The sequence below is a fragment of a genome, unplaced genomic scaffold (assembly GCF_019419815.1).
Source record: "Pyrus x bretschneideri cultivar Hongxiangsu unplaced genomic scaffold, Pyrus_bretschneideri_v1 Contig14, whole genome shotgun sequence".
NCBI lineage: Eukaryota > Viridiplantae > Streptophyta > Magnoliopsida > Rosales > Rosaceae > Pyrus > Pyrus x bretschneideri.
Window position 1 is genome coordinate 1976859 of NW_025999435.1, and position 23319 is coordinate 2000177.

The 23319-nt window shown below is 41.2% G+C and overlaps 3 protein-coding genes across 12 annotated transcripts; all 3 read right to left on the reverse strand.

Annotated features, from left to right (window-relative positions):
• Positions 1-475: 475 nt before the first annotated feature.
• On the reverse strand, positions 476-22699 carry LOC103960383 (sec-independent protein translocase protein TatB). 9 transcript variants are annotated; one of them, XM_048579692.1, is made up of 8 exons: positions 13489-13808; positions 13153-13235; positions 12801-12922; positions 12556-12694; positions 12411-12472; positions 12136-12334; positions 11397-11520; positions 476-573 (listed from the first exon to the last, which is right to left on the reverse strand). In XM_048579692.1, exons 2-7 carry the CDS (start codon positions 13211-13213, stop codon positions 11405-11407), a joined length of 699 nt encoding a protein of 232 aa, XP_048435649.1. In that variant the 5' UTR covers positions 13214-13235; positions 13489-13808; the 3' UTR covers positions 476-573; positions 11397-11404. The 9 variants fall into 9 exon arrangements, with proteins under 9 accessions (XP_048435649.1, XP_048435651.1, XP_048435650.1 ...); XM_048579694.1 differs by lacking the exon at positions 476-573 and adding an exon at positions 9786-9973; XM_048579693.1 differs by lacking the exon at positions 476-573 and adding an exon at positions 10224-10431.
• LOC103960424 (IN2-2 protein-like) lies at positions 1580-5247 on the reverse strand. Its single transcript, XM_018650662.2, has 6 exons — positions 4921-5247; positions 4295-4498; positions 4018-4190; positions 3885-3929; positions 2271-2347; positions 1580-1776 (listed from the first exon to the last, which is right to left on the reverse strand). The coding sequence occupies exons 1-6, from the start codon at positions 5143-5145 to the stop codon at positions 1580-1582; spliced, it is 921 nt and encodes a 306-aa protein (XP_018506178.2). The 5' UTR covers positions 5146-5247.
• LOC103960382 (probable aldo-keto reductase 2) lies at positions 6509-9030 on the reverse strand. Of its 2 annotated transcripts, XM_048579687.1 has the most exons (6): positions 8797-9012; positions 8221-8421; positions 7673-7845; positions 7501-7603; positions 7242-7326; positions 6806-6994 (listed from the first exon to the last, which is right to left on the reverse strand). In XM_048579687.1, exons 1-6 carry the CDS (start codon positions 9010-9012, stop codon positions 6957-6959), a joined length of 816 nt encoding a protein of 271 aa, XP_048435644.1. In that variant the 3' UTR covers positions 6806-6956. The 2 variants fall into 2 exon arrangements, with proteins under 2 accessions (XP_009371118.2, XP_048435644.1); XM_009372843.3 differs by lacking the exon at positions 7242-7326 and having other exon boundaries at positions 6509-6994; positions 8797-9030.
• Positions 22700-23319: the final 620 nt, after the last annotated feature.

Below are 23319 nucleotides of genomic sequence, written 5' to 3' on the forward strand. Positions count from 1 at the left end.
GTTTGTTTTGGCCTAAAATTGAAATTTATTATTTTGATTATATAATTTTTTTGAGTTATAATTATTTGAGAACGAATCCAGAAACAGATTTGGACTTTTTTTTTAATTATTATTATCAAATGTGGTGTCGCTTTAAATCATCACTAGTTTGCATATTTTATTTATTTAATTGTTCTCTAACGTCGCTTTAAACCGTCACTAGTTTGCATATTTTATTTAGTTAATTGTTGACTAGCGTCGCTTTAAACCGACGTTAACATCAGCGTCGCTTTAAACCGACGCTGCGTAGTGGCGGATTAAGCGAACAAAGCGACGCTGAAGCCCTTTAGTGACGGTAGCAATGGCGTCGCTATTCCAATCCGACATTGCAGTGTTTTATGTCGGATTTTTGCCAAATTTCCGACAGAAATCGGGTTTCTTGTCGGTTTTTGGTCCGCCGGTGATAACCTATATTGTAGTAGTGCACCTGCCGAACTTTTAAAACTTCCCCCTAGAGGGTAAAGGGTATGCAGTTCTGCATCCAGCTGATACTTCCTTTTTAAAATGTTTCACTAGCTGCTTGTTCGAGGAAACCTAGCTAAAAAAGTTTCATGTAAACATAAAACATATTCTGTACTGCAAACATGTGGAAACGCAAACTGAAAATTGCGACGAGCAACTAATGTGTTTAATATGCACAGCCAAAAACAAGTTGACTCGCATCTGATATACCCCTGCCCTTATCCCCTACACCCTAAACATTCCCACATACTAATAAACCAACCACTTTAAATGGGAACAAAATTCCTCTATTACATGACAATTTTAGTTGTTCCTAATGACGCTGCAACAAGAAGTAAAGTTTGTTGTTTAAGACCAACGATGCCAACAACAACAACAAAGCCTTTTCCCACTAAGTAGGGTCGGTTGTGTGAATCCTAGAACGCCATTGTGCTCGGTTCTGTGCCAACAATGCCAAACACAAACAAAGTGATGATTTTTTCACTACAACAAAAATGGTCACTGCACACAATAAATTATCTGTGCCCTTTGAGGCCAAAGAGCACCAACATATGTGTCCATAGACCAATAGCAACAGTGCAGCTACTATCTTAGAGTCTGTGCCCTCTATGGGCGTCACCATTGCTAAAAGGGCACAATAATGTATGTTGTGCTGAAACACGTAAGCACAAATAAAGGTCTTTGTGTGCCCAGTTCTGACAAAATTGTCAGATGGCTGCAGCCACCCCTGGTAGCACATTTATTATTATTGTGCCCAATATGTCACCTATTTAAAAAAAATATTAAAAACCGAAATCACCTACAAATTGAGATTGAGGCTAAACAAAAAATTATTTTTTCATATAATTAAAACATCCCACAACCACAAGCATCTATAATATTACAATTTACAGAGATATTCACAACCATTGTATATAAAAACAACTAGAATTTTACATGTTCTATCCCCAACTAAAATAAAACTAAAATTATAAAGGTTTTAAGTGAATATCGGTTCTCTCAGGAATAAGAACATTAAATATTAAGGTTTTAAGTGAACCCGCACAGTTCTTTTCTCATGTTTGAGTCGGCAACCTGGTCAGGGTGGCTTTGGTGGTTGATGGGTTTCGATGTGGCCATCGCGTATAGAGAGGGAAAAAAAATGATTGCTTGCTTCTGAACTGGGTTGTTTTGAATGGCCCCGCCAAGTACCCCAAGCATCCATTTTTCTTGTACTTGCATCACCATGATCAAGCTCTCCTATAATCGCAGCAACTCCCCCATTCAAATCTGACCCTAAATCATAAATAAAATAAAATAAAATTCAACATAAAAAGAAAAGGTCAGTACGTATGATTCGAGTTCACGTTGCTCAGGGTCACCGACGCTGTTAAGTTTATTCATCATTGCTCGATCACTCTTGTTAATTTTCTTTTTCGTTTGGTTTGGTTTCGGCTTTTCTTTAACAGCGTAGGCACACAAAACCAATCAAATTCATTCACCTACGTAAGCCACAAAAGCATGAATATTTTGTTTCAAATTTCAATCCCAAAAAACAGAACCAATCAAATTCATTCACCAATTGATGCACACCGCACACAACTTTGTAACTCAATCCCTATTATTGCACACAAATTCTTGACTTTTAACACAAAGCCCACCTCCAATTCCACATAGCAAAAGCTGGGCAATCAATAATTTCAATCCTAACTAAAACTTTTAACACAATTATAACCGAAACAACTCTAATCACTTTACCTAAAAAAAGAATGGACAGAAAGTGGATGTACCTGTAATACGAAACTGGCTGAAGTGAAGAACACAAAGATTTGTGCTTTGCTGCTCAAATTTGTAGAGTGAGAGAAAGTACCCAGAACCAAAATCATATTAGGGTTGAGAAATTGGAATTTATTAGAATTAGGGATTCATTAATACAACTATGCCTCAGCCCAATTTTTTTTTTTTTTCATTTGGCCTAAAATCGAAACAACCAAAAACTTCAAGTTAAAAAATTAGAGAAATAAATCTGAAATTTTAGAGAGACAAAGTGAGGAGAGAGTAATAGGCGGAGGACCTTGGGCAAGGAGTCCATTGACGGCTTCGTTGGGGAGGACCTGAGCGCAGTTTTTCACAATCTCCTTTAAGCTTTGCACCAAAAATTAAAAGCAACATATCATGATTGAAGAACACAGCAGCTGAAGAGCACTGCCGCAGTTCCATCAAGTAACACGACCAGTACAGCAAAGCAAGAGGGAAATATGGAGTCCTCACCTCAGGCTCGTGTGAAGAAGCAGAGCTGGAGGACGCCGCCACAGTTCGAGGTGGAGCTGGACTGGTTCAACAGCTCTAAGACTCTCGTGTCTCGTTAGCTACAACAAGTTAAGGTAGGTGGAAAAAGGATAAGAATGGCGACGGAGGCGAGAGAAGGGAATCGGCAGCGAGATGAGGATAGGACGGAGGCGAGGCCGTTTGTGTCGTGTGTCACCAAGAGAAACGATCGGCTTCATCACTAGCTCGGGCCTCATCACCCATCGACTGCCACTGCTACTTCTCTCTTCGCCGTCCCGTACGCCGCTCTCATACCTGCAAAACACAAAAAACCCGAACAAAATCATATGTTTCTTAGATCTGAAATTGAAGAAATTTGGCTATGAATTTGTAGAAGCCAACTTGAGGATCGGAAAGATGATGGGAAGAGGATTATGAAGGTATAATTTGACGGTCTGTGGTGACAAGTGGAAGGCGGCGCTGTTGCCTAAAATATATGGACAGGAAGGATACGGAAAGGAGAGTGAAGGGGAAGGAAGAGACAGGATGAAGGGATGAGAGAGAAGACTAATATCCTTTTTTCATCTTCAAGTTTTTCATATTTTTTTATTGTTATTTTGCACAAAAGGCACAATTATTTTTATACGCGCCGTTTGAAATCTAAAAAGTATATAGTGCAAATAATTCAAAATGTACATTTGAGGGTGGTATTCTTATTTTATTTAAAACAAAAGCACAAAAATATTAGTGTGTCAGTTTGAAATTAATAAACAATCTTATTATTATGGACTAGGAAAAAGTAAATATGTAAAGGACATCAAAAAAACGTATTTTTTATTTAAATATATTAAATTAGAGGGCACGAAAACTGCTATCGTGTCTTTGTAAATTAATATAAAATTTTCATTTCTGATATTGAAGGGACATTTGGGCACAAAAGTCTTGATTTTCGTGCCCAATAATGTGTTTGTGTCAACTTTTTTAACATTTGGGCACAATACTTGGTGCCCTTTATAAAATGTGCACTGTTCCACCTTTTTAGTGTTCAAAGGGACACAAACTCCTTATCTGTGTCCTCAATTTTGTATCCATAGCCCATTTTTTTTGTAGTGTTTTTTTAAAGAAGAAGGTCCTCACCTCTTCCTAAAGGACAGTATGCAACAATACCAATGCCGAGTTCCCTGAGATGTTTAGGAAACTAAGATTAGAAAGAATGAACAATTACTACGGACTCTGTAACAAAATTAAGGTAGTTTCAATGACCCTCACCGACAAGTAGGAATGATTTCTTGCTCCGAATCTCTTGACCACAAGGACCACTCCAACTGAACAGCTGTTATAGGATGAACAGCGTGGGCTCTTCTTATCGTTGAAGCTGGGGCCTCTGACAGACCAATGTACTTTATCTTACCCTCTTCAACTAGTTTCTTCAGTTCCCCAACCTTGTCAAAGATGTGATCAAGCAATTTAACAGACCTCAAAGGCATGTGCATATTGTTCTGTTGTAATTAAAAGGATACACAATTCAAGAGGTAAGAAGACAAACCGTGACTTCGATGGGGATGGAGGTGTCAATGCGATGCTGATAATAGAGATCAACAGAATCGACACCCAAGCGCTTCAAGCTACTCTCGAGAGAAGCTCTCACATAAGCAGGGTCACCTCGCACCTCCTTCTTGTACCCCTCCGCAAATCTGATACCAAACTTGGTGGCCAATTCAACCTTATCTCGTACCCCTCCTTTCAGAGCCTGCTCGTCATCACTCGATTCAGCATTAATCCAAAACAAACCTAAATACCATGTTCTTGGTCCAGTAAATTCAACTAAATGCGGGACGTATAGAGTGTACAATTAACGCAACAATCCAAACACAACCCACAAAGAAATTATATCGTTTACTACTGCTGCTTATACAGAAGCATTTTTGCTCATAAGTGTTTTTGTTAAAAGTGACTTATACTATAAAAACTGCTTCCTTGAAAGTACTTGGAAGAGCTTCTTAAAGAAGCGCACCTGGCAGGCGCTTTTCCAGAAAACACTTGTACAAGCAAAAAGAAACAGGAAGCAAACCGATCAAACCCAATTCAGTTCATCCTTTAATCCAAACAAACCGGCAAGTTCAGATAGATTGAAACTTACAAGTGACGAAGTGAATCATATACATAATTAACGTTATGGCCCTTGCCAAGAAGAATTTCGTTGGTGAAGGGACCGTAGAAGTCAGAGGTATCGAGGAAGGTGACGCCGGCGTCGATGGCGTGGTGGATGAGAGTGATCATGTCTTGGTTGGGCTTCGGAGCACTATAGAAGGCGGACATGCCCATGCAGCCAAGGCCTTGTGCCGAAACCTCCAGGCCTTGCGAACCCAACTTGATCCTCCTCACTACTCCTGTCATTGCTTGATAACTGCGGTTGTTGTTTATGACTGAATTGCAAGGTGGGGGAGTGTGACTGTGTGTGTGTGTGTGTGTGTGTGTGTGTGTGTGAGAGAGAGAGAGAGAGAGAGAGAGAGATGTGTGTGTATATGTATGTATGTATGTATATATGTGATCTGAAGGATGGGGGCAGTTTGGTAAAATGAGGGTGCAGGAAAGATGGCGGTGGTGGGGCGGCAGTGGTGGTGGAGGGGCGGCGGCGGCGGAGTGGTAAGTGAAGTGAGTGAGTCATCTTCTACTTCTAGAAGTATTAAGCAAACGCAAGGGCCTGCGTTACATTGATATTGACCAAAATGGAGGATATTGTTTGTATTGTATTCTCTGTCGGGATCAGGACTGCAAAGATTCAAGTCAAACAAACATTATTTCGTAATCACAAAAGTTTTTTTATGGAGCTCCGAGCATGGAATGCGATCTTTCAGTTTAAATATCAATGGTATTACGTATTTTGACCTGTCCAATAGTGACTTTCGAAAAAAATATGTTTTTGCTTTTGAATAAACGATATTATCTAACCTAAGAGTCTAAAGACCTACTCCAATCTTTGAAGTAAAACTCAAATTTAGGTTCTAAACTTATCCCAACTTACTTCAATCCTTGGAGCAAATATGAGTTTTAACCCGAAACTCATTTATGGGGCAAAGAGTTAGTGTGGCTGGCCCACCATATATATGTATTTTTTAAGGGAGTTTTAATGAAAAGTCTACGGTACTATTCACTTTAACGAAAAACCACATTTTTACACTAAAAAGTCAATCATGTACTATACACTTTACCCTTTATTTTGTCCTTATTATTAAAATTCAAAGTTTTCAAGCCATTTTCATTAGTTTTCTTTTTTTAAAAAATTTAATATTTATAAATTCATTGAATCCAACTACTAATATTCTAATATGATCAAAACCACCGATAAAAAAAATATCTAATGGTCCAAATTTAAATCGAACGGCTAAAGTAATTTAAAAAAAAAAATTATGTTTTCATATTCTTTCATAGTGTTCCACAAGTTTCATAATGTTGGTTTAGATATTTTCATTTTCGGTTCATTTTGTTAGTCAAGGTATTAATTTGTTTCAATTAGGCTCATGAAGTTTGATTAAACTCTTCATTTTCAGTTGTACCAATTTATACTTTTCATGTAAAAGTTCCTTTAAAAAAGTTAAATCCATCTTTCAGTGTAAATAACATTAACCATCTATAACAATCCTTTATCCTTCTTAAACATATTTTTTCGTGCAGTTTCTAATCCCGCAGCAACGCAAGCAATATTTCAAATCATTTCCTAAAGTGGGAAAGAGTTGCCAGTTTTGATACTCAAACAGCAAGTTGAAATATACCAAATGTTTTTGTCTCAAAGAAAGCAATTACATACAATGTAGCATACACTACTTATTCTCGGAACCACGAGGAAATTCAGAAGAGCGTAAAGTACAAAGAGACATCACTAATACGACAGTGGCACTGCACATGCTCATGCGGCTTTCCATGAAGACAGTGGCGGAGTTTCGGAGTCCTTCCAAGTAACAGTGCCATCCATATATCTGTCACCTTTAACGGCATCGGCTGAAGCATAAGATTCAAGCTCGGCCATTTCTTCTGGTGTCAGTTTCACAGACAGAGCTCCAATATTCTGGTTAAAATTCTCAATCTTGGTGGTTCCGGGTATGGGACACACATCATTCCCTTGGTGATGAACCCAGGCCAGTGCTAGCTGAGATGGCGTGCACCCCTTCCTTGCTGCAAGATCACTAACCCGCTCGAATACTGTTTTATTATGCTCTAGGTTTTCGGCTTGGAACCTGGGTAGATACTGCAACCAATAAACCACATATATAAGCAACAGGATTAATGACTTTATCAAAATGACATGATAAAGGGCCAGCACAGTTCGTACACCTTCATAAGCATGTACAACGTAACTTTGTAACAACACAATACAGATTCCTCGGATTGTAGTAAAGAAATCAATTAAGGGAGGTTCACCTGACACTAAACTATTGATCTACCTGGGATGAACACATAACCTTAAAATATGATTATATTAAGGATGTTTATACCTCTAATGTCGAAACAAATCAGGTCCACTTCGCTACTTAAATTAGAAATCAAATTTTTACAGCATGGATTCCGCAAGAGGATAGCCTGCTAGGAGAGATTACTAAACTTCGTGAGATCATTCCTAATTTGAGGAGTTAAGGTATTCACAATAATAGCACGAGGATGCTACAATGTAATTTCCTAATTTGAGGACATAAGGATATTCACAATAGTAGCATGAGGATGCTACAATGTTCTCTAATGTGCATATCAACAAACCTTTCGGAAATCATCATTGGCTAGATTGTCGACGAAATTAGCGCCTGATGAAAAAAATCCTCTTCCTAGAGGACTGTATGCAACAATACCAATGCCAAGTTCCCTGAGAAAATAGGAAAACAAGATTAACATCTATCGCCACCTCCTTAATAAAACAATTAATAAGCCTCACCGGCAAATTGGAATTATATCTTCCTCCACATCTCTAGCCCACAACGACCACTCCAACTGCACTGCTGTTATTGGATGAACAGCATGTGCTCTTCTTATTGTGGAAGCTGAGGCCTCGGATAAACCAATGTACTTTATCTTACCCTCTTCAACTAATTTCTTGAGTTCCCCAACCTTGTAAAGACATAAAGAAATTTAAGGAATCATGATGCAAACGCTCTAGTAAAAAAAAAAAAAGCAATTATACAGTGGTTTGTTTAAACTAATTTGGATACAATACATGATTTGGAGACAAACGGAATCAAGTTGACGAATTGATAAAATATGTGACTTGTTAAAATGATAGAAGACATCGTAAATCTCCAAATAACTTCCTGAAAATGCCGATGCTTACTCACGCTGGATAAGAGTTGGTTCTCTTCGAGTACCGTTCTTACAAATACACCTGTCATGTTTTCTTAGTTCATAATATTCTATGAAGTTGTTAACCACATTGTTCTGCAATTGCAATTAAAAGGAGAACAAAACTTGTGAGTGAAGATAACAAACCGTGACTTCAATAGGGACACGGGTGTCAATGCGATGCTGATAATAGAGATCAACGGAGTCAATGCCAAGGCGCTTCAAGCTACCCTCAATAGCAGCTCTCACATACGCAGGGTCACCTCGAATGTCCCACTTGTCATCCACAGAGCTGCAACCGAATTTCGTGCCCAATTCAACCTTGCCTCGCACCCCTCCCTTGAGCGCCTGCTCCTCATTAAACCAACAAAATCCAATTCACTCCATCATTAGTCCACTCAATTCAACATCAATCCAAACAAAACCCACAAAGTAATTACATATAAATTCACTACAGGAACAAGAGTAAATCGATTGAACCCAATGCACTTGATCATCAGTTCATTCCATTCAACAATCCAAACAAAACCCACAAAGTAAAATTTATATTTAACTCTCTCTCTCTCTCTCTCTCTCTCTCTCTCTAGAAGAACAAGAATGAAGCCAACCCAGTTCATTTCATCATCAATCCAAACAATTCCAAACCCAAAAGTTACTAACAGAAACTCAGAGTGACTGATTGTGATTGTGACTAGTGAGCAAAAAAGTCAAACAAAACTTTACCTTGCCGAGAAGAATTTCGTTGGTGTAGGGACCGTAGACGTCGGAGGTGTCGAGGAGGGTGACGCCGGCGTCGATGGCGTGGTGGATGAGAGTGATCATGTCTTGGTCGGGCTTCGGAGGGCCGTAGTGGGCGGACATACCCATGCAGCCAAGGCCTTGAGCCGAAACCTCCAGGCCTTGCGATCCCAACTTGATCCTCCTCACTACTCCTGCCATTGCTTGATAACTGCGGTTGTTGTTTTTGTCTGAATTGCAAAGTGAGGAGTGAGAGTGTCTCTGTGTGCGTATGTGTGAGAGAGAGACGTGTATATATATGTGTGTGTGTGTGTGTGATATGAATGGAGGCAGTTTGGTAAAATGAGGGATCAGGAAGGATGGTGGTGGTGGCAGCGGCGGTGGTGGAGTAGTTGGTGGAGTCGTAAGCGGAGCGAGTCATCTTCCACTTCTAGAAGCATAAGTAAACGTAAGGGCCTGCGTAACAGTGATGTTGATTGAGTGAGTGATGTATATAAATTTAAATTTTCTGACACCAATGACGGTGGCTGCCACAATTTCCGGCCCTAGCGGTCAGTGGGATGTCTGTCATGTGCAATAAGGACAAAAATATAAATACATTTATGCTTATAAATATATTAGTCCACAAATTGTGGTTTAATTATTGCAGGCAATATTTGCCATCATGCATTTTAGCGACATCGGTTAAGTCCCACACCGAACGCAACCCTTGTGTTTAGTTAACACCGTTGAGTTTGGAATCATGAGCGGACTGCCAATGATAAGCCGGAAAGAGGTGAGGATGACGTCAAGTCCTCATGATAGAGTTATCTGGGGTTAGTTCAAATAGTATATTTTTAGTTTAATCTGTCTATTCGATTATCTTCCAGGGGAATGAGGGGGTTCCTCTGTGGCCCTTTGCATCGTCAACTCCTCAAATGTTCAATGAGTTGGCTAGAAGGAGAAAATATTAGTATAGGGAACACAACCCGGTATAATAATATAATTGGTTGAATTTTGCTTCCTTCCAAGTTTTCAGCCAAGTGTAAAATTACACTTAGTCTACCAAACCGTGTTCCCAATACATTGAAAAACCTCTGGGCTAGAGGTATGGCTTTAGATGCCTACTTGTAATATATTTGTCATTAGCCTTGTCAATCTCTTCATCATACGTTTAGATTATCTGGAACAAAAAAAAAAAAAAAAAAAAAAACACAGACGTAAGGTTTTGATTGACGTGAATAACACAAAAGACCGTGTTGTACAAATCATCGGGGATTTGATACCACGGAGCACAATAGAATTTTAAAAAAACTAACGAAAAGTCCAAAAAACCTTCCCTTTTAATAAAAATCCCTTTTTAAAGGTATAGTGAATAGTATTAGGGAAAGGTATAAATGTGATTTTTCGTTAAAAATGAACAGTACCGGAAATGTTTTGTTAAACGCCCTATAATTTTTGACAATCTCGTTGTCTGTAACTTATTCGTGTCTACTTAATTCATTTCACAAACTTGAGTCACCCTAGACCAAGCTACAACTTCAAACAATCTTTCTTCGTTTCAGGTTTTAAAAGCCACTTCAAACAATCGCTATGAACCCGTCTTCATAATTTTTGCTTCGTCTAAATGCGCTGCGCTCCCTTTTCCTTTCCAATTTTGAGATGTTCTCAGCATTTGTTAGTACAAAAGATTAGCATAGATATAGAAAGACAATTTTCATAGCCCCATAAGTGTAAGAACTACATCAAAAACTTCAGGTTGACTGACATGGCTATTTTCCCACCTGCTAATCCATAGAAATCCAAACTGCTCCGGCAAGTTTTCAAGTTTTAGAATTTCGTGCACGGGTGGGACGGAGAATGTTAAATAGACATATTGGCCCGCCGGAAGTTTTTGGCATAATTCATCCACTTGAAATTGAGCAAGGTCTCTATTGGGTGATTCTTAATTTCCATTTCCGTAAGGTGATGAGCACATACGACTACATACATATTACTAACGTACACATCCCCAAACACGTACAAATAACATATCAAGCAAGATTTTTTTTTTTTTTTTATTAAACACCTGCTGAACTTTTAAAACTTCCCCCTAGAGGGTAAAGGGTATGCAGTTCTGCATCCAGATGATACTTCCTTTTTAAAATGTTTCACTAGCTGCTTGTTCGAGGAAACCTAGCTAAAAAAGTTTCATGTAAACATAAAACATATTCTGTACTGCAAACATGTGGAAACGCAAACTGAAAATTGCAACGAGCAACTAATGTGTTTAATATGCACAGCCAAAAACAAGTTGACTCGCATCTGATATACCCCTGCCCTTATCCCCTACACCCTAAACATTCCCACATACTAATAAACCAACCACTTTAAATGGGAACAAAATTCCTCTATTACATGACAATTTTAGTTGTTCCTAATGACGCTGCAACAAGAAGTAAAGTTTGTTGTTTAAGACCAACGATGCCAACAACAACAACAAAGCCTTTTCCCACTAAGTAGGGTTGGTTGTGTGAATCCTAGAACGCCATTGTGCTCGGTTCTGTGCCAACAATGCCAAACACAAACAAAGTGATGATTTTTTTTTTAAAGAAGAAGGTCCTCACCTTTTCAGTCACTTTTCAGTTCCCTGTATTTGATTTTCAGGTTGTGAAAAGAAATCTTTGGCATTACGTGCTACCTCTGCTTCAACTACCGCTTCCAACACAAGGTCCGATCCTTTAACATTCTCTGTCATCACAACCACTGGTTATTATTCGGATATACATATCTGAGATGAAAAGGAAAACTGTTTACAAATTCTCAGGAAACTCTTAGGTATGTTAAGTTATGAAATAACAATAGTATATGTGTGTGTGTCAGAATAAAGGTTTGTGGAAATAGTTTAATGTGCAAGATTTTACACACTAAGCAATCAAGAATTGTATTCCTATGATGTGTGTTTAAGAGTATTACTCAGCAATCAGGAAATATTTGAAGAGTATTCCTGTGACGCGTATTTAAGCCCAAGCCCAGCAAGTGGGAAACTCAACAACCCCGAAAGAACCACCAACAATAGCGAATCAATTTCATATGGGGAATCATGCACAACTAGACTAAAAGTAAGAGCAACACCTTTGTCGAAAAACCATACAAGGGTATAGATAAAAAATGGTTACTAAACACAACCATTGATATGAAACCATAATATGTGCAGCACAGAAATTCCTGACCTCTATAACTCAAGATAATTTGGGAAATACAGAAAAGTAAGTGATCTACAAAAGAAAATTTAAGGATAAGTTGTTCCCGGGGGATAAAATAAATGATAACAAAACTAAGTTTTATAATCAAGAAGACTATTACCCTTGCGATTTGGTAGCATCCCAGTGCTTTCAGCTGAAATTGGGAGAACAATGAAAAGACCACTCTCATCATAAAGGTCATCTTTCACTGCACCGCTTTTTAAAGTGCCAGCCTTCACAGCATCAGATTCAGCCAATTTTGCATACGCAGTTGCTTGACTATGAAAATTAGGTGCGTTGGAGGTTCTCAAAGTACTATCCTGTCAAAGACAGGTACAAGGAATTCAAGGCGATGCGAAGTACACCATTTATAAAAAGAAATCGTATTATTGAAACCTTCATTACACTATTTATTGACTTCCGCTCCTCCTTGGGCTTCTCAAGTGAAATGTTGGTTCCTAACAAGTTGACATATACACTTGTAATCATGAGAGAAGCATAAAACTACTTGGAAATAATGTATGGCTGCTAAGAATACTACCACTACTCAAAGGAGCCGGGTCTTGAATATTATCAATCAGCTTTCGAGTCATAGGACCGGGGTTCATAAGTGATATGCTTCGGACTTCATAACGAATCGACTCTAGCTGAGCCAATGCATCTTGAAGCTCTTTATGAACCTAAAGCTCAAGCAAGGGACATAAATTAACACAACGGCCTTTGGTTCAAGAACATTGAAGTTATCATTACGGTGTTGTGCACAATGCATAGTTATCAATCAAGTACCTGGCGAGCTTGAGACTGCTGCATAACATTATCGAATTGGCCTCGAGCTAACTGAACATACCCGATGGACCGACCCGCTAACCTCCCTGCTGCTCTGGCAATTCTAGGCAAATCCTTTGGTCCTACAACCCATTACACATCAAACCCAGATCAATTTTTCAGTTTCTGTTTCCAGTAAAATTAGCAATCTTAGATAAAACACCAAAATCTCAGATAACCCAGAAAAGCTTTGACCTTACCAAAGAAAAGTAAAAGAATTCTGAACCAATTTTGAGAATAATGCTGTAGCTATACACATAAGATATATATATATATATAGCGAGCGAGAGAGAGAGAGAGTTTCTGTGTGTACCGACTAGAGCAGCTGTGGCACCGATCAAGAGGAAGAGCTCTCCGTACGAAATACCGAACATTTTGCGCCTTTAACTTTAATATCTAACCAGAAGAACATAAAATAAAGAAAACAAGGAAAAAAAATCCATCAATAGTCCAGAAAACTGCGACGCAAAAACAAATACCTGTCTACAAAAACTCTACCTCAAGTGGGCAAACTCCCAAAATAATATGAAAATAACCCAAACCCATAAACCCTTCCAAATACCTAGCAATCGATATAAATTTGAAACCAAGAAAAATTGGGGGATAATCAAATTTACTTGAGGAGATAAACAGGGCAATTTTCGCTTACCTTCAGTCAGGAGGAACTTGTAAAACGTGGTGGTTGATGAAGTTGTGGCGGCAGCTGTTTGGGGGTTGGTCGAATCGAATCTTGTGTTTGTGCTTCTCGGGTTATGCTCTTGGGGGTTGGTCTGCTGGGAGGAGGGTGGTCTGTAACGCCGAGAAGAGGGTGGTGCTGAGCTGATAGGATCTAGGGTTCGGTCAGGATTGGGGCTTTTCAAATCTAGGTACTTTTTTCCTTGTGGGCTGCAGGGGTGTTGCCTTGCCCTTGTTGGGAGTCTTTTCTGTCAATTTGGGGCTGTGGGTATGTTGCGCCGTGTGGGTTCAGAGAAGGTGTTATTGTCTGTGGGGGTGGGTAAGTGTCTGTCAGACGAATTGAAGGGTGAGTGCTGAAAGGAAAGGGTACGGCAAGGGGTGGGGTTCTCAAGTAAGGTTGACTTCGCGTGGAAGGGTGATGGGGTGAAATCTTGGAAGTGGCTGGGGGAAAAATTTCAGTCAACTTGAGTTTGCGGGGGCAGGGTTGAGGTGTTGGCAAGGGGTGGGGCTTCTCTATTTGACTGATTTCCTGTTCAAGGATTGTTGGGTTTGCTGGTGGGGCTTGGGGGGGGTTTTTAAATTCGTTTCGTCTAGGCTGGGGGTAGGGGTTTGCAGAGGCTGTGAGGAGTTTTGGTGGGTAGGGAGTTATGGGGAAACTGCCAAGGGGGCTTTGTGGAAATAAATACAGGGTAGATCGGAACATTGAAGCAAGGCATATAGGGGGTCTTTCCCAACAAGTTTGGTGTACCAGAATTAAATTTGGCCGGTTGGATGCATTTATGTGGGTTTTAGTGATGGGGTGCATACTTGACCAAAGCGAAGAAAAGAATCAGCTGGTAAACTGGGTGGTTTTTTTGTACAGTCTGAGGGCGAGTTCTGAAAGTAAAGGGTTTTCTACGTATCAGACTGGGCGAGTGTGGCAGCAGTGTTACAAGGTGATGGCGAATAGTGGGGTGGATGAGCTGGTGGTACAATTGAACCAGACACTGGAGTTATCGACTATGGAGCAGGGAGTCAAATTGGTGGGGAAAGTCCTTACGCAAAAACCAGTGAATAAGTGGGGAGTCAGGAATATCCTCAGAGCGGCTTGGAAAGAGTTGGGTGAGGTGGAAATCAAATGGGCAAGGGAGAATGTCTTTATTATTTCAGTCAGAGATGAAAGTGTAGCCTCAAGAATCCTTGAGCAGGTTCCCTGGGCAGTGATGAAGAAGGTGTTCTCTGTTGTGAAATGGCCTCCGGAGCTAGCTCTGGAGGAACTGGTGTTGGATGTTGTACCTTTTTGGGTTCAAATTAGGGGAATACCACTGGGTTTAGCTTCTCAAGAGAACATTCAGCGTGTAACCAAGGAGGCTGGGAAATGTTTAGCTATGGAGGATCCCGGTTACGCCAGAAGATTTGCGCGAATAAGATTATTAGTGGATACGGAGAAGCCGTTATTTAAGGGATGCTGGATTAGGAGGGATTCAAATAAGGAAACCTGGGTGGAATTTCGGTATGAACGGCTCCAAGATTTCTGCTACAAATGTGGGCGGATAGGACATATCAATACTGAATGCTCAGCGGAGATGTCTGAAGAAGGGGCGGTGGCGTATGGAGAGTGGATGAAGGCGCCGCCGGTAAGGGATGTGGTGATATCTACGAGAGCGGAGCATGTGGGCAGGGGGGAACGCCGGCAGGCGGGTGCGGTGCGAGGACATGGCATCACGTCCGTTCTGAATCATGGCAGTCTACGGGCAGCGATTATGCAAGGAAAGGAGAGTACTCAAACCTTGGAGACTGGGGGAGCATCTAGAAGTCATGGCACAGGTCAAAAGAAATGGCGTAGAAGAATGCGGGTGGAGGGAGAGGAGACGTCGGCATGCTCTGTTATGGAAAGCTTAAAAACAGCAGGGGAAGGACAGTTGGGCGAGTTCCAAGGGGTCGACGACAATCTGGCCGATTTGGGTGTAGACCCACTATGGGGTAGTAAAAGAAGTGGGGAATCGCAGCATTTGGGGTTAATTCAAGCTCCAATGAAGAAACTCAAGGGCTCGGACACGGAGGAGAACTGCCAAGATAGGGTGGCCGAATTATGGAGAAGTTTAAACTTCAAGGAAGGGTGCCTGACTGTGGAACGGGCGATATTTAAGGCGGGTGCAAATAAGGAAGACATAAGGGAGAGTCATGGACGACAGGCAGTAGTGGAAGGGGGGTCGGATAGTGCTACAGGAAAGATGGTGAAAAAGATGACGGGTTCGATGGCTCGGGGCGGTTGGCCTTCAACAGCCGCAGGCCAGCCATGAGTTATATTTTCTGGAACTGTCGTGGGCTAGGGTCGGACACGACAGTAAGGGCTCTTCATGGGCTCATTCGAAAAAAAAGGCCCTCTATGATTTTTTTATCCGAGACTAAGATGAAAGATCATAGAATTATTGGGGTGAGGAGGCGTCTGGGTTATGCAAATGGCTTTGATGTTGAGCCAATTGGAAATGCTGGTGGGTTGAGCTTGTGGTGGGAGGACAATCTGGAGGTTAGTATTATTCTTTCGTCCAAAAATATTATTGATGCTGTGATGAGAGTTAAAGGGCAAACGCAATGGTGTCGGTTTACGGGACTTCGTATAGAGCTGAGAAAAGTATGTACTGGGAATGGATGGTTAATCACTTTACCCCTACGGATATTCCTTGGATTTGCGGCGGGGACTTCAACGAATTCATGTGGGATCATGAGAAGTCTGGAGGAGTGGAGGTTTTGTACAACAAGCCTAGGTTTCTTGGAGAGTTTATGTCTTCCTCTCTGTTGATGAACTTGGGCTTCCAAGGGCCGGCTTTTACGTGGAGAGGGTTGAGAAGAGGGGATTGGGTGGAGGAGCGGTTGGACAGGGTCCTGGCGAATGAGCAGTGGCAGCAAATTTGGCCAAACTCCCTTGTTATGCACGGTACGGCTATTGCTTCGGATCACTACCCAATTATTCTCAATTCTAATCTTGAAGGGCCGAGAGGTAGGAAGATGTTCAGGTTTGAGGCGTTTTGGGTGGCGGAGGAAGAGTGCAAGAAGTTAGTGGAGAAGTGCTGGGAATGGCGGCATAATGGCAGATGTGTGAATAAATGGGTGAGAACTTTAAACGACTGCCGTAATCGATTAAGTAGGTGGGATCGCACTAAATTTAAGGGGCGGGGCTACAGGATCCAGGATCTTCTCTCCAAGCTTGATTCTCTCCAGCGAGACTGGGGTCCAAACTTTGACGAGATAAGGGAGATATCTAGGCAAATTGATGAGTTAAGATTTCAAGAGGAGAGTTATTGGTGCCAGAGGTCGAGGGTAAAATGGTTGAGGGAGGGGGATGCTAACACTCAGTTTTTTCACTCTTCAACCCTTCAGAGACGAATGAGAAATAAGATTGTGAAGCTTAGGGATGAGAATGGGAATTGGGTGGATCGTCCGCCTCAGGTACGCCAATTGGTGGATAATCACTTTATTTCAGTCTTTAGCTCGGCCGGGAGTCGTACCTGGGGTTCGCTGTTAGATTGCATTACTCCCTCGGTCTCTGATGAAATGAATGAGGCGCTAATTGCGCCGGTCACGGATGATGAAATAAAGGACGCTGCTGTGCAAATGGGAGGTCTCAAGGCTCCTGGCCCTGATGGGTTCCAGGGCATTTTCTATCAGAGCTATTGGGAGATTGTCAGGGCAGATGTGTCGGCTTTGGTCAGGGAGCTGTTTCTGGACTCTGCGGGTACAGGTTTGATAAATCAGACTCACATTGTGCTGATTCCCAAGTCCCTAATCCGGAAGTTGTGTCGCAATTCAGGCCCATTAGCTTATGCAACTACTCGTACAAAATTCTGTCAAAGATTCTTGCTAACAGGTTGAAGGTATTTTTACCAAATATCATCTCTCCTACCCAAAATGCGTTTGTGGCGGGTAGACAAATCCAGGATTGCATTGGCATAGCCCATGAGATTTTTCATTATCTGAAGGGAAGGAAAGCTAGGACTCGATACGAGATGGGTATTAAACTTGATATGCAGAAGGCGTATGATCGGGTTGAATGGGACTTTCTGGATGCTGTTATGGAAAAAATGGGGTTCAGCAGCAGATGGAGATCGATAATTAATGGATGTATTTCATCTGTAAAGTTCGATGTCCTCCTAAATGGGCAGGCAGGGAAGACGTTTGCGCCCACGCGGGGTCTCCGTCAGGGGGATCCTCTTTCTCCTTATTTATTCATTTTGGTGGGGGAGGTTCTCTCCAAGCTTATTCAGAGTGAGGTGGACAATGGTAGGATGGCAGGGGTCAAGATGGGCGGCTCTGGACCCATGATTTCTCACCTCTTCTTTGCTGATGATACCCTTTTGTTTTTGCGGGCTGATATGAATAACTGTCGGAATCTGAGGAATTTGCTGGACAATTTTTGTGAGGCTTCTGGGCAGAAGGTTAATTTGGTGAAATCCAGTGTGTTCTTTGGGGCAAATGTTCCGAAGGTGAATGCTGATCAGATGGGAAGCGCTCTTGGAATGGCGGTGGTTAACAATCCGGGGACATATTTGGGGGTTCCTGCTATATGGGGTCGATCGAAACAGCGAGGTCTTGCTTATGTGAAAGGGAGAATTATGGAAAAGCTCCAAGGTTGGAAGCAAAGTACTCTATCCCGTGCCGGTAAGGAGGTGTTAATTAAGGCTGTTATACAAGCGATTCCGGCGTACCCTATGTGCATTTTCAAATTCCCAGCTGGTGTTTGTCGGGAAATGGATGCGTTGGTAGCTGGGTTTTGGTGGGGATGCAAGGAGGGAGCCAGCAAGATTCATTGGGTTGCAAAGGAGGTTTTGGGTTTGCCCAAAGACTTGGGAGGATTAAGCTTCAGAAATTTTCAGGAATTTAATGATGCTCTGCTGGCTAAACAGTGTTGGCGGTTAATGACTGAACCGGATTCGTTGTGGGCTCAAGTGATTAAGGCTCGTTATTTCCCTCACTGCTCGATCTGGGATGCGAAGAAGGGGGGCTGTGCCTCTTGGGCGTGGGGCAGCCTCTTAATTGGCAGGGACTTAATCAGGGAGGGTTCTCATTGGCAGATTTTGAGTGGTCAGGAGGTGCGGGTGTGGCAGGATAGATGGCTTCCTTCATTACCCCTTGGTCACCCGGTGCCGGTTGGACAGGTTGCGGTTACTCCGAGTTTACGGGTCAGTGCACTTATCTGTCCGAATTCGGGGCGGTGGAATATTAGTTTTCTGCAGCCGTTCATTTCAGGGGAGGCTATGCAGGCTATTGAGGAGACACCTCTTGGGGATTTAAGTAGGAATGATCGGCTTATCTGGGATCTGAGCAAGAATGGGTGTTATTCGGTCAAGTCGGGCTACAGATGGTTGCAAAGCAGATCGATTGCAGTGAGGGATAAGCGGCGGCCTTCTGTTCGTGGGGTTCCCAAGGCGTTGTGGAAGGGGATTTGGAAGCTGGAGGTCCCCCCCAAGTTGCGACATTTCTTATGGCTTACTGTGCATAATTGTCTTCCTACTCGGGATGCCCTTTTCCGTAGAAGGGCCTCTCAGGTATCTACTTGTCCTATTTGCTGCTGTCATGATGAAACTATTGAGCACATTTTTCTTTCTTGCTCTTGGGTTGCTCCAATTTGGTTTGGTGGGGCTTTGGGTTATAAAGTGGATCGTCTGTCTCTCCCCGATTGGTTGGATTGGATTCTGGCGGTCTTCTCTCCGAATTTTTGCATCTCTGGTGATTCCAATTGGAGGCGATCTTATATTGTCTTTACTTATTGGTGTATTTGGAAGGCTCGCTGTGATTTTGTGTTCAACGGGGCGTCCATTAACCCTTCTAAAGTCTTGGCTGCTATCTCTGCGGCTGTGAGCTCTTTTTTTGGTGCGAGGGTTGTGGATGGGGCTAGAAAGGGGGGCGTCGGCAGAGGGATTTCCCCGGGTGCGCGGTGGTGCGCTCCGGCCTCTCCTTTTGTTAAGATAAATGTGGATGCTAGTTGGTCCAAGGCCTCTAAGAAGGGTTTTGTCGGGATGGTTGTGAGGGAAATGGAGAGCAAGTTTGTGGCTGCAGCGTGGTATGCTATCAATGCTCCTTCGGTGGCTGCTGCGGAGGCTTCTGCGCTGTTGCATGGGTGCCAATTCGGTGCTGACTTGGGTGTAAGGTATGTCATTCTGGAATCGGACTCCCTTGAAGCGATTAAGTGTCTCTCTAGCTCGCTGTCCATGGGTAGTTGGGAGGCTTTCCCCGTGCTGGCACGGGTTCAGCAGTTGGGGGGAAAGTTTCTTGATTGCAGATGGTCTTAGGTGCCTAGAATTGCTAATGGCGTGGCTCACGCGATTGCGTCGTTTGGTTTCACGGAGATGTGTGATGTTGTGTGGGTCGATAGGCCCCCATCTTCGTTGGTCTTTGTGTTGAATAATGACGGACTTCCTTGTCCTCATTAAGGTGGGTGTGGGGGTGCTGGGGGTGACGCCTCTTCTGGGTGGAGGGGTCCTTGTGTTTTATCCCTTGTCACTTCTCTTGTTGTTGTTGTGTTTGCCTCTCTGTAGGCCTTTAATGAATTGGGTTCTGGTGTTCAAAAAAAAAAAAAAAAAAAAAAAGACGGAAGAAGGAAACAGTGCTGAGGAACGAAGCCGCAAGTTTCTGTATACTCTACTTTTTTTTCTCTCTATCAAATCAGCAATAGTGAAGAGGGGGACTAGCACCCTATACATATTTGTAAACACCTATTTGTCGATTTTTCTTCCAAACTTATAAGGTCGAATGATTTTTCAGTGTTTTTGGCTCCGGAACACTAGGTGAAAGGGCTGGTTTGGTATGGGATACCGAACCGAAACCCTTGTCCCAATTTCTAAATCGAAGTTTTCGGGAATTTCAATTTCAAGACCGATCCCAAACCAAATTTTCAGAAATCCCAAAATAGTTTTGGGCTTTTGGGCTATTGGACTAAAACTTGACATATTGGGCTAAAATTTAACCCTCTATATTAATCGATTAATTAACTCCGGCACATCAATGTCGTCTCCACATTGTTAGATTTGCTTTATTATTATTATCTCTATATAATTCTTTCAAGATAAGGCTGACTGGATGTGACTGTGATGCATGCCCAAACAAATTTCAAATACGTGAGATGCCTCCCCATTACCACAGGAGACAGAAAAAAAAAAAATCTGAATAACTTGTTATTACCTGTGATTTATTCACAAGGTCCTCTTCTTTCCTGTAAAAGGAGGCAGCTTATGGCTTCTCAGTTATGATAGCAATCCACTGGTAAAATCCATGGCAGAATTCCCTAAATCATCACAGAAAGGTGCACCTTAGTAATTTTACATATGACTCATTTGACTACTTTTGGCATACTCAAAGCAAACAAAGTAATAGAAGACTTGGCCGTAGTCACAGTTAGCTACAACAATATGCTTCCCCCTATACACCCAAGTTCGAATCCCCCTCCCCATAGTCTATATTAGATTAGAAAATCGATCAAATACAAATAAAAAAAACAAAGTAATAATTCATGTTCTTTTCCTAAACCATACCTGCTACTATTTGATAAAGAGAATGATCTAGTAGTTTTGTGCACAATCTATTTAGCAAAATGTGCTTGGTGTGCTAGACACAATGTCTCCAACTCTTGTAGAAAAATTAAAGGGGTTCCTCATGTTTCTATTAGAATCAGGCACGCTACGTTAAGGGTACATAGAAAACACTCCTGATTTTAGTTCATTTAAATGACATTAATATTTGTAGTTTTATAGACTTTCAAATGAACGACAAAATGACTGCAATAGGATAAATAGTTCTCAAAATAGCTGCTGGAAATGAAATGAAAGAACAGAGACCAATATATTGGTGTTGTTTCCATATTCATATCGACTTTCTTTCCTGTTTCTTATATTTGAGAACAAACCAACTTGTAACTTCCACCCCATTTCCTCTTTATAATTCAGCTGCCAATAGGAATCAAATTACCAAGATTGATAATTATAGTGTAAAAGGACTCATCCTTCTGATCTATACAAATCAAATGAAAATCACAATCCGCAAAAAGTTCTAAACGTTGGTGAGAAGAACATGTTTAGAGGGTAGAAACGCTAAAATTTCTAATACTATCGTTCAGCCATTACTTATCTTCTACCTCCATATCAGTTCCAAGTGCTAAATTTCACAAACCCTAAATTTCAAACCCTAAATTAATTCCAAAATTTACCTGGAATCTGGATGAAGAAGTCGAGAGAGATCAGAGAGGTGAGCGGCGCCGGTGGCCGTGGCTCTGCCTCTGTGCCATGAAGGAAGGCTCCTCCACAGTGAGGAGGGTCCGAGGGATGAGAAGTCGAGAGAGAGAGAGAGATCAAAGAGGTGAGTCACTTGTGTAATGTGGGTGTGACCGGATTCTGAGGTGAGGTTGTCTGAGGTGAGGTCGAGTCGAGAGACGGAGAGAGAGAGTGACTGAGCTGAGTTATCTGAGGGTTTGAACTTTGATTTGTATTCATCGGTTGAAATTAAATCTCAACTAAATCGGACGGCTGTTACAATTTTAAATATATATTTAAAATTAAATAATATATTTTTTTTCGGTTCCGTTCGGCATTACCGAACGAATGAAAGTGTAAGACCAATTCTCATACCGAAAATTTCAGGATCATTTCGGAGATTTTGGTAAGGTCAAAGCTTTTCTGGGTTATCTGAGATTTTGGTGTTTTATCTAAGATTGCTAATTTTACTGGAAACAGAAACTGAAAAATTGATCTGGGTTTGATGTGTAATGGGTTGTAGGACCAAACCCAGATCAATTTTTCAGTTTCTGTTTCCAGTAAAATTAGCAATCTTAGATAAAACACCAAAATCTCAGATAACCCAGAAAAGCTTTGACCTTACCAAAGAAAAGTAAAAGAATTCTGAACCAATTTTGAGAATAATGCTGTAGCTATACAGATAAGATATATATATATATATAGAGCGAGAGAGAGAGAGTTTCTGTGTGTACCGACTAGAGCAGCTGTGGCACCGATCAAGAGGAAGAGCTCTCCGTACGAAATACCGAACATTTTGCGCCTTTAACTTTAATATCTAACCAGAAGAACATAAAATAAAGAAAACAAGGAAAAAAAATCCATCAATAGTCCAGAAAACTGCGACGCAAAAACAAATACCTGTCAGGGAGGAGCTTCACCGGAGGGGAGATGGGATTGGGAAATTACTGAGATGCCAGTCTGCGTAGCGGTGCGGGCATGGTGGCTGTGGGGTGGGCCGGAGGTACAGTAAAGAAAGAGGAAAAACGGTGAGACGGGGGATGGGGATCCTCATTGTGAGGATAGTCCGTTGGTAGTAAACGTACGCTTAGAAATCATTTTAAATTTTATATTTAAAATTAAAAATAAATAGTATCTAACGAAAATTGATTACACGATTTACGATAAATAGATACAATTAAAGAATCATTTGGATTATCGCAAAGAGAAGATGGAGAAGATCCTCGTTCAGATGGGTTAATGATGAGTGACCAAAATAACTAGATTATTATTAAGTTTTGATTAACGTATTTTTTTTATTAATGATACATCATCGATTTATAATTTAGTCTAAAATATTAATTTACCTAGCATTATCCATTTTAGACGAGCTATTAGTCTAAATGTGATGAGTAATGCTACACTTAGTATCTAGTGGTATTACCATTTGTATTATCTCTCTAATAGAGGTAGGATTCACCAACGCTTGAAAGTTTCATCTCTATTAAAGATAGATAGTACAAATACATGATAAGAGTAACATATTTTATGTGATATTTTCTAAGAATTAAAATGAATTTTTCTATAGTCTTTTTTTTCTTTTT